The 11,033-nt window shown below is 54.6% G+C and overlaps 1 protein-coding gene across 1 annotated transcript in view; it reads right to left on the bottom strand.

Moving 5' to 3' along the window:
- Nucleotides 1–5,100: 5,100 nt before the first annotated feature.
- SLC16A2 (solute carrier family 16, member 2 (thyroid hormone transporter)) overlaps nt 5,101–11,033 on the bottom strand; it is a gene marked incomplete at its 5' end in the record, with an annotated part of 7,561 nt that continues 1,628 nt past the window's right edge. Inside the window, 4 exons of the mRNA XM_009579338.1 lie at nt 5,101–5,321; nt 6,639–6,867; nt 7,372–7,515; nt 7,960–8,422. Of these exons, the coding sequence (XP_009577633.1) occupies nt 5,101–5,321; nt 6,639–6,867; nt 7,372–7,515; nt 7,960–8,422 (1,057 nt within the window). The remainder of the gene's footprint in view (nt 5,322–6,638; nt 6,868–7,371; nt 7,516–7,959; nt 8,423–11,033) is intronic.

An 11,033-nucleotide genomic window follows, 5' to 3' on the forward strand; every position in this document is an offset into this window, starting at 1 on the left:
CCGCCGTGCCAAGCTGATAAAGCACCCGGAGCCACGGGGAGGGTCACCCCTGCGGCCGCCCCCAGGGCTCAGCCGCAAAGCCCACTCGGAGCTGCACGGGGATGGCAGCTCCATCCATCCCCACCTCTCCTTTCCTTCCCAGGGCTCTCGAAAAGAAGGGAAACAGCTTTATTTCGGTTCGTTGCTTACCGGTGGAGCCCCTCTACGGTGCCAGCTCCGTCCCCGACCGGCGTTACGCAGAGGACGTTGGAGGATATTTGAGGAGCACTGGTTAATCACATCATTCTCCCCAAAGGGCGGCTGAGATTTAAACAAAAGCGCCCGAAAGAGCTGCCCACGCGCGGGTTTTCGCGGCAGAAAGGCGGTGGGAAGGGGCTGCCCCGCTCGCCTTGGCAAAGGAGCCAGGGCTTTCAAAGTCATTCCGGTTTTCTGCTTCCAGCTGGATAAGGAGAAGCAAACTCTGCCAGCATGAAAATTATTGAAGCTAAAATAACCAAGGTAACCCCCAAACAAAACTCTGTTGGGTGCAGAAGCACGTGAAAACCCGGTAACGGTTTGCAGCGAAGGATGGAGGCATGGCGAGGGTCTCAGCCGGATCTGTCCCCCTCTGCGTCCAGAGGATCTGGTCCAAGTTCACCTTTATGCAGGTTGAGGACTGTATGGCCACATATAGATGTAGATGTCAGCCAGGGTTAAAATCCACCCTAAGCCTCCCGAGATGTTGAACCAGAGTGATCTGAGCAAGCACAGATGAGATCCTCAGCACCAAATCAGACTTCCCAGAGCAAATCGCTCTTAGCACCAACGTACCGACGCCAAAAGAGACCCTCCGTCGCCGTGCAAAATGCTCCCGGGGCACCGTCACGCACGGAAGGGCGGGAATGTCCTTGCCCAACTGCAGGCCACCTCCTTCTCCCAGCTCCTCCGGACCAGGCAGCTCAGCCCGGAGGGTTACGAAGCTCCTTGACTGCCGGCGTGGCCAAACTGGCAGCCCCCACCACCACGGTGGTGGGAGGCAGAGCCAAACCAGCTTGAAACTGGGGTGGGGGTCCCCAAACTCCACGGTACCGCAGCAGACCTGCAAAAGCCCTCAAGCCTTGATGGCAATTAGGATGTGGCCTTCCCACAGCTTCCACAGCAGGGAAGTGTTAGGAAACCTCAAATCCAGCCAACGAGGAGCCTGAATTTGTAAAATTTCAGCTATATGTGACTTAGGAATGTGCATCTCCCCGGCCGCAGGACCTCAGGACAGGGCACGCTGCAACGCAGATGGTTCCAGCTTTTGTTTCACAGCTCAGAAAAGCTCTAAGCCGTGAATCATGGCACTTCCCGGGCAGCTCCCTGCCAGCCTTCCCACGGCCGCGGCAGCCCTGAAAGGCTGAAAAACTCAACCACCCCCTGAACCCTTCCAGCTCGGCTGTCCCGCTCCATCCCTCAGCCAGAGCGAGAGGAGTTAAACCCGGCGCCTCACTCTGTAGCAGCAAAAAAAAAAAGAAAAAAAAGAAAAAAAAAAAAAAAAGAAAAGACAACAACTTGGTTTTGAACACCCTCAAGCTAAAGATTTAGAAAGGCGGCCCCAGCCAAGCCCCGAGCAGGGCGCTGCCGGGACACGTCCCGCGCTCGCTGTACACTTACATAAGGCTACGCGCGCGCCTGCGGCTCTCCAAACACCCCGGGCACGGAGCGAAGCTGCTCCCTTCCCGCTCCCTTCCACCCCCTTCCCATCCCCGAGGGACTCGACCCGCTCCCGTGCCCTCGCGGGCTCCCGAAAACACCCGAGCCAGGAGTGTGGGGCTCCACCTTCCCCTCCCGGAGCAAGGGAGCGGGGCAGGAATCACAGCCCGGCACTCGCAGGGGAGGGAGAAGTTTGGTTTTAGTTTTTTTTTTTTTTAATCAGAAAACTGAGTAAAAGGTAGTTTTCGCTGTGAACGCTGCCTCCCGCTCAGCCCTCGCCTGCCCAGAGGCGGCCACGGGTGTGCGGGGCCAGGACAAGCGGATCCCGATGGGAAGAAACAGGAGGGATTTTAGGATGAAGCTTTTTGTGACAGGCAGGGACCTCTCTGGTGTCACAGCCCCAGACTACAACAGGCTAAAAGGATGTTTCGGAGACCAATGTAATTTTTCCCTGTTTATAGGCGCTCAGATCGCTACCACCTCACCTCTCACATGCCACGAGTCTGCAAAAATTCTTGCAAGCTGCCCGATACTCAAGGGACAAACTAGAGCCACAGCAGCAGCATTTAGCTGACAAACAAACCCCAAAATACTCCCCTTTATGTTGACAGACTACTCCAACCTTTGCCCTTCCCGTCCTCGTCCGTGTTTGCCGACGAGGGGAACCTTTCATCGCTGTTGCTCAAACGTGCCTTCCCCGCCGCAGAATTTGCCCTCCTCTTGACCAAGGGCAGGATCTCCACCAGACAAAGATGCCGAGGGTGGGTTTGGGAGGCTGGTACCAGACATTGGTCTGGGATGGGATGAGGGATGGATTCTTTCCACCAAACTGGGGTGGCCTGTGAATGTACCTCATCACTCGACATCTCCTAGACAGTAGATAATAAGAGCCGTGGACAAAGACCAAAATTTCGGGGGGATGAACGTGGGTACCACCATCCCTCTGGGACGAGAGCTGGCTCCCGAGCTGGTCCGATGCGGCCGCAGCGTTAAGCACCCATGGCACCAAATGCAGGCTTCTCCCGGGGCAAAGACCTTCGCAGGCAAGTGGAGCATTTAAGGCAAGTGGAAATCTGTAGAACTTTGGGATTTGAACCATAAACCACCTCATGAGCCGGAGAGGTTTTACCACCACGAAGTCTCAGGCAAAGCTGGGTGCAGTCACCGGTGCAGCCGCTCGCTCGGGCCAGACGTGGGTTTGAGGCAGCTCTGCTCGTCCTCTTCTTGGTCTGAAGAAGCTACTTCTTGAATTTAAATCCCTCATAAGCTCTCCTTTGGGGGGCATTAAGGTCAAAAAATAAGATTTGACGAACTTCATTGACCCCAGGTGTGAATAAAAGCCCCAAAACTCACAAAAGGAGTTACGATGCAACGTATTTCTTTCCTTCCGCTGTCAGACGGCTTTGAAGATGCCCCACTGCCAACGCTCCCGCCTGAAAAGCATCACTTTACTGCCCTGCCCTCGGCTAAGCCTGGCAGATCCCCCCGCGGCAAGGGCACGGGGTTCGGCCCCCCGTGCACGGGTGTATGCACGCCCTGCCTCCCCGTGCAGCTCCTCCTGGGGCTTCCTAAACCAAGCGATGGGTCGGCAGAGCCGTAGCAGACGATCCAACACGGGCAACGAAGGGTAATAACAACCACAGAAAAGCATATCGAAGAAAAAGACAAACGGACATCTCGTTTTATAGTCATACACAGACACGTCACAACACACCAGTTAATTGTCCAGCTCGGACGGGGACAGAAGAGCCACAAGACCACAAGACCTTACAATGCATTAGCCAACGTGGATTAAAAACAGGGCCAGAGGGGCATGCAGGATCCGGAGCCTATATACAAAGGTCCCGCCGCTGCCCGCGGGAGGGGGGCCTCCACCGAAACCAAGTTTCCACAGCAAAGATTTGTCTTGGTGTTACAAACCCCCACACTCGCCCGGGGACCGAGGGACGATTCCCACGGCACACGTCCCTCTTTAGGCTTCTCATTTTTTTAATGGCAGATGAATAAAATGAAAATCCAGTGAAGGATGGTTTTGCAGCCAGGATAAATGCGAGCTTTGTTTCTTGCTCTCTCCTGGGTTATTATTCCCAGGAAAAGGTACCCGGGTCCTCATTTGCACAGGGACCCGCCGGGGCACCTCGCACCGTGCCACGCTCATTAGCGACGGCCCGGAGATGATGAATTTCTACGCAAGGCTGAGCTCCGCCTTCGCTCTGGGCGGTGGGTACCCACGGGCTCTGCTATTTTCTTGAGCTCTCTCCCTCTCCCCCCGGGGACGGCACTGACCCTGCACCGGCTCCGCGCGGCAACGCACGCGCTACGAGTTAAACGCTGCCAGGGCTTTTAAACCCTTCGGAAACACCGGGCTTCCCCTGCCAAGACTGACTCGTGGTTATTGCTGCATAATACATGTCTGGCCTCAAAAAAGAGCGGTGGCAGCCTGTGCCCGGAGCCAGCTGCATCCCCGCCTCCATGGCTGCCTCTGGGCCCCGAGCCGGCTGCATCCCCGCATCCCTGGGCACAGGGAAGCCGCCTCCCGGCAGGGAGCGGACCCATGACACATGGAGCTCTGTCCCGACCCTGCGTGCCTCGACGCCTCCGAAGTGCCCGTCACGGCAGCTTGCCCACGGTTTTCGCCGTGGGCTGCGCTGGGAGCTGCCCCTCTCTTCTGCACCTCAAAAGCCCAATCATTAGTCACCGGGCGAGAAAACGGAGGCGGAAAGTGGCCTTGCTGGTCTTGTCCGTGCATTTTTAAGGCATATTTTGCAGGAAGGGGCTGCTCTTGCGTGGCTCTGTTCGATGAGGGCGGCAGGACCGGAGCCGGCCGAGCTCCCCATCGCCCCAGCTGCAGCTCCCTGGGTGCGTGGGAGAGAAGAAGATTAAAGCGGGACTCGCCGACCATTTATTTGGTTTGTGCATCGGACTAAAGCAGCGTTTCCTCCTCCAGATCTGCTGGCTCCGAACCAGCCCCTGGCGCTGGACGGGGAGGGGGCTGTCTCGCTTGGACGTGACACCCGAGTGACACCGGAGGAGAAGGATGGGCAGCTGCAAGGTTCAACAAGCTCCATCTGTGGCCTGCTTTAAAAAGGCATTTATTAGCTGTAAACCTCTGTCGTGACGTACAGAAAACTGGGGAGAGGAGCGGGAGATCGATCAAGTTTGAATCCTGGTGAGAGTTCTTAGAAAAATGGTTAGAGGAAAAAAAAAAGAAGGCGGCTTTAAAATCACAACGGTCCCGAAAAAGAGCGTTTCTGCTAGTTAAAAGCCTTTAACTAGAAGAACTTTTGGTGGGCGGTGGTTTTTTTTTGTCTCCTTTACAAACATAGTGCATCTGCGGTCATTGAGAATTATGGTCCGTCTAGAAAAGGGCCTGTGCTTGGGCTATGGAGAGGCTGCTGGTGGCGACAGTGTCGGCGAGCGGAGGCGTTACATGTGTGCTTCGGAGGCAGGACAGCCCGGCAGCAGCTCCCCGTTCACCACCGTCTCCGAGGCCAGCATCTTGTCTTTGCCGGAATCCAGGCGCTGCTTCTTCAGCATCCTCTGATGGACCAGCGGGACGACGGAGAGCACCAAGCCGCCGATGATGGGGGGGACTCCGGCAAAATAAAAGGCGGCGTCGTAATTCCCAAAATAATCGTTGAGGTATCCTGAAAGAGAAGAACAATGACGGTTATAGCCGCGTCAGTCTAACGACCGACTTGTCTCCTCCCTCGAGTGAGAGCTGCAGCTTGCTTCAACCACCAGATTTGGGGAGATTTGGGGTTTTTTTTTTTCCATTGCATTCCTTGGCGTTTTTATGCATTACGGATTAAAGGATGTGCGCAGCCAACATTGTGCCGCAAGGAAGCTAAGAAGGAAAGCCTCAGCCGTCCTTCCTATTTAACCAGAACAGGACACAATCAGACCCGTCCCAAACAATCCCGAATGCGAGCTGAGACAGCGTTAAACAACCAAACGCTTCGGGTGGCTCTTCCCAGCGCCTTGCCGGCCAGGAGGTAATAGGAAAAGCAGGGGTGGTGGCTGTTCCTCTGCAGATTGCCTCCCTCTGGAAGCCCTGCTTTGCTTACAGATATTTTATCTACACGGTGATGTCAGCTGAAAATGCTGCCAGTTACAAACAATAACCGATCCCTTAAAAAACCAATGAGGTTCCGCACTTGTTAGTTCGGCAAGTTCTGACACAGCCGGGCATCCTTGGAGAATAATGCATCGCCATTTATCGGCAACTGGAAAAATCCCCTCTGAGTTTTCTCCTGCGTAGACACTTGCTTACGTCCACGACATGAGCCCCTTCACCCAGCCCTGTGCCTAGCGAGCCCAACGCAGGGGGTCCTGCAGCAGCTCCCTAGCAGCGAGATGTCTGCAAGCCCCACGTTCCTTCATTAAACTGAATTCTGCTCCCAGAGGCGGAAAGATCAGAGGCGCTTATACAGCTTTAGCTTAGCGATTGCTGATGCAGACGTTCTGCCGTTCAAGGGTCAGCTTTGGCAAAGTTGCTCGCTGTTAAGGACGCTGCGGTTATTACTACGCTTAAACAATACCCAAGTCTTGGGAAGACAGAGGCTCGGGTGTCTCCATCTCTAACTTTGATTCAACAATCCAGAGGCTGAACTTACCGATTAGCAATCGGTCCCCAGATATCTAAAAGGGCTTTTAGAAAAAGAATATCTGCCAATTTTTAGCTCGGCTTCAAAGAGAAATCAGTTAATGTGATCTTGGGTCGCTCTCACTGTTCCCCCGCTGGTTACCTTTCATCAGCCCGGAGAAAGGCCCCGAGATGCTCCAGGACGTAGCATGGAGTGATGCTACACCCAGACTTCCACCCCCATGTGACACGATAAGCCAGAAAATTGAAAACCGTACGTCTGGTCTCACGCCAAAACATCACCACGGGTGAAAGCCGCTACACGCATCTGCTCCCTCCCAACAGCTGGGTCCAGGTCCGGCACCGCGGCTCTACCAACCTGCTATCGGCGTACCCGCGGTCATGGGCACAGCCATCAGCCCCATGAGGTACCCTATGGCCTGGGACGCCTGCATGGGCCCCACCAGCTCGAAGGCGATGGGGGCCATGATGGTGGTGAAGAAACCATCGCAAAGGCCGAGGAAGAGGCAGATGACAATGACGCCCTCGAACCCTTGGCACTGGGGGATCATCATGCACAGGATGCCCAACAGCACGAAGGACGCAACCTGGGGAGACAAAAGCGGGCACGTCACTGGGGTGCAGGGTGGGTGGGGATGGGCAGTGGCAAGTGCCATGAACAGGTCAACGACATCGCCCCCTCCTCTGGATGCCACCCATCTTCTGCTCTCGTCTCGAAGAGGCCCTTAAGAATAACCTTTTAAGAAGCTTTAGGAAGGATTAGCTGCTGGATTAGCTGCTAGATTTCAGCAGTTTGTTTTTCAAAAAACAAGAAGGTGAGAGGATGTCCAGCAGTTTGGGAAGAGTTGGACCACAGAGGTTGACTGCTGAACGGACACCGAGACCTCAGGTCAAGTGTGCAACTTCTCTGTACACCTTTCTATAATAAATTTTCTTCCCTAACAGCAGACAAGGGTGACAGGTAATGGTCGGTAAAGGATTTGCAATCTGTGGTTGACAGTTATTAAGCGGTGTCGATACTGATGTAGAGATGCTATCCCCTGACCCCCACTGTTAGCCAGCAGCTATGCTGAGGGTCGGACGCAACGTACCTGCAGGTAAATCTTCTTCAGCCCGGGAATGCAGTCGCCAATGCGGCCTGAAACCAAGCGCCCCAGCCCTGACATGGCTCCGAGGCAAACCAGGAGGATCCAGTCCTTTTTGGTTTCTTGAAATCGCTTCTCCACGTATTTTACCTAGGATGGAGGGAAGGACGCAAGGACATGAACCCTCTCATATCCCAAAAAGGGACAAGACATCCCGCAGAGGGTTCGTGGCTTTGGGGGTGGTTGTGGGACCCTCACGTCCACACCACGCTGACGCGCACACACCACCTCCGCCCACCCCAAACCCAACAGCCCCCTCCTCTCCTGCTACCCATGCTTGTCCTCGGGAGCCGCGGAAGCGACCGCTCTGCCCACCCTGGTGCAGAGGACACACAGGACCATTAAAAAGCTGTCTCCTCCCATCACTATTCCTGTTTACAAGACTGCAGCAGTTTCTTAGCTTCAAGGCTTTTGGTGGCTCTGTCCCTGCTGCCCATCTCCACCTTCCCACCTCCTCCTCGCTTGCACGGAGGAGCCCTTTCACTCTGGGCAAAGGGACCTCCCTCCCCTTCCAGTCCCAGCCAAGGCTCTTACCAGGTTCATGTAAGGTACGAGATATCCCAGGACAGCAGTAGCGATCCCAAAGGCCCAAATCCGATAGGTCTTTCTCCGGAAAACCCTCAAGTTGAAATACTTGCGCGTCTGGGACCAGCACTGCTGCCGCATGCTCCGGCTGCCCAGCTTGTCCTGCCCATCGTGCTGAGAGTCACAAGAAGGTGGCAAGATGGGCCGATAGGTCAGGGACAAGAATATCTGGATGAGCATTAAGGCACTGAGTACTTGGAAAGTATGCGCCAGCCCAATGGCCTTCCCGACCATCTTCAGGAAGAACGGGAGCGGCACGGAGATGAGGCAGCTGCCGCCGGCCACGATGCCGTTGGCCAAGCCAAGGCGGCGCTTGAAGTAGTGACCAAGGATGACCAGCGAGGGCTGGAAGGCGAAGGAGCTGCCGCAGCCAAAGAGGATCCCATATGTGAAATAACGAACTTCCAGAGACCTAGAGGGGGGAAAAAAACCACGAGGTGGTTACATTACACAGAGGTAAGGAAGCCTTCTCCTCCGCGGTCCTGGAAAACCTGGAGTCAAGACCCAGGTCTCCCATACCACAGGTGCTACACAGGCAGTCTGACCTCGAGGAGCTTATTCCCTAGCCAAAGCAAGGATTATCCTCATTTCACAGCTGGCACGTTAAACCTTCGGGAAAATGAAGTCTAGCTGGAGAGTGCTTTCTGCAAAGAGGAGAAGGCAGCAGCCATCCTGCCCTCCTTGGGAAGCTGACCTAACTTGAATGGTTTTTAAATTACAGCAAGCAAGATTTTCTAAGGTAGGGAGGGTGGGTTATTTTTAGCTAGAAATCCATTTTTTTTCCCACTGAAAGGACTAATTGAAAACATTCTGCACCCAGTGTTTGAAAGGAGAAGGCACCAACCCTCCTGGTTATTAGGCACTTAGGAAGGGAACATTGCGTTTCTGCCCAGGCTCCAGCCTGGTTAATTAAGTTCTTCTTCTTTAAGCTCCTCTGGGAGCTTCAATTAGACAGCTAATAGATTTCATTTGTACCTTACATTGGTGGCTGCACTCAAGGAGGGAGCGAAGTGGCTGCTCTACAGAACAGGTGGAAAGTCCTGAGAGCCTTTGGAAGGAGCCGCTTCCCAATTGCCGGTTCGGTTTTCCCAAAAGAAGCAGCTGAGAAAGGAGCCTGAAGTTAGGCGGTGCAAATAACCCGTCGTGTTTCTCTCCAGATGAAGGATTTTTTTCTTCAATCCCGTGCAATACATTCAGCTGCAAAAGTCGGCCACAAAATACTGCATGGGAGGAGAGTGCGATGGAAACGTTTGGGCACCTCACCAGGTAAGCGATGCTGCACGAACGGGGTCTTTACTCCAACACTCAGAACCACTCATGTGAAAGACTGAGTCGTTGTTGCTGCTCATGAAGCAAGCGAGAAGACAGCAGCCCAGATCTAACCGAGCAGTCTGAAGTTGAGAAAACGTTTACAAGCACGTAATTTCTTCCATTACACACTCATCTCTTTAGCTAGCCAAGCAGAAAGCAGAACGTGCTTGCTGTACCCAACGGCTCAAAGACAAATGACTGTCATGAAAGGCAATTTCCAGTTACTCCAGAACAAAGCCACATCAGAAACCCTCTCCGCAGGAGCCAGGCAAGCAGCTGGGCTACGCAGGCTGTCTCCGACCTCCCACGCACCAGCCCCGACCATCTCAGCTGGGTCACACCAGCTTTGGTACTGCAGCTAAGCTGACGTGTTGGATAAGTGGAGACAAATGCCGTGGTCCCCATCTGCTCCCCGTTGACGCTAAGACACCCCTGCATGAGCAAGGGCTCCTTTCAGCCATGCTTCTTAGCCAGGATTTCCCACCCGGCTCGCTGGGAATCAGCCAGCTGCTCTCCGGTGGGAAGGGCAGCATCATTTCCCTCGGATAACGAGGTTCTCCCAGGGAGAATGACATCTCCTGGGACAAGGAGGTCTCCCTCCAACGGCTGTCTCTGACTTACAGCTCACAGCGGGAACGGCCCTGGTTCAGCCCCGCTGGCAGAGGTTTGGGGGATTTCTCTCTGCAGGAGAAACCGGGCAGAAATTGCGGAGGGGAAGGAGAGGCAGAAGAAAAGGGACTCAAACCCCACCACAGAACTCTTAGCGGTGCAGCAGAGGAGGGCTGGGAGAGCATTGGGGGGCATATGAAGGCAGCCAAAAAAAAGGCCACCATCTCCCATTCCTTAAAACTGGAGGGAAGGAGAAGTCTTAACACAACCGGGATTCCTCTCTTCTTGAGAGAGCGTAAGATCTGCGGTGACTCGAGCCGATTACAAGTGCAGGAGACACCCCGGTGCAAGGCAGCAATGCCAGGAAAACCCTCACCTCAACCCCATCCAGAAAACTTCAGCCTTCCCCAGAGCTCTGCTTTTCAGCATATTTTGTTTAGTTAGTGGTTTTCATACAAAACTCCCAATGTTTTGAGAGGAGGAGGCACTGGGCGTGAGCTGGGCGCTGGGGTCCTGCCGTGCTGGCTGAGTGGCTTTTTGGATCAGCTCGGTGCAGTGCTGGGAACCGCTGCTCCTCTGTTTGGACAAAGCAAATCCATTTTGAAAAAACCCAGGAGATAAAGGATTGATTAGCCTTGATCCAGCCCTGCCTGAGCCCACCAAACCCAGGCTGCAGCTCCCTTTACATCGGCGCATGTAGCCCAGCCGGCACTGGGTGGGTCATCTCCAGCTGCGGTGGGGGGAGCTGGCAAGGGGGGGACAAAAAAAAAAAAAATAAAGCTTCCCCATTGTTCTGGGTGAGCAGGAGCTGCTAGCTCCGAATTTCAGGACCGGCCTTCGCCATCCAGATGGAGCGCTGCCAAATCCCGCAGCCCCGCTGCTCTTCCTCCGGCTCCGGCTCGGCCGTGACGAAGGCAGCTTCCCTCGCCGCCGTCCAGCTGCAAAGGGGCTCCTTTCTCCCTTAAAAGGCAGCCAAAGGAATGCGAACCGAGGGCGAGAAGGCAGGAAATGGGGATCTCAGCTCTCCTGGAAATAATATTCTTCTCCGCCTGGACTGTTTGATTTTTTTTTTAAGCCCAACACAACAAGCCACTGGCAGCGAT

Source organism: Fulmarus glacialis, unplaced genomic scaffold (genome assembly GCF_000690835.1).
Source record: "Fulmarus glacialis isolate BGI_N327 unplaced genomic scaffold, ASM69083v1 scaffold21066, whole genome shotgun sequence".
In the NCBI taxonomy this organism is placed as follows: Eukaryota; Metazoa; Chordata; class Aves; order Procellariiformes; family Procellariidae; genus Fulmarus; species Fulmarus glacialis.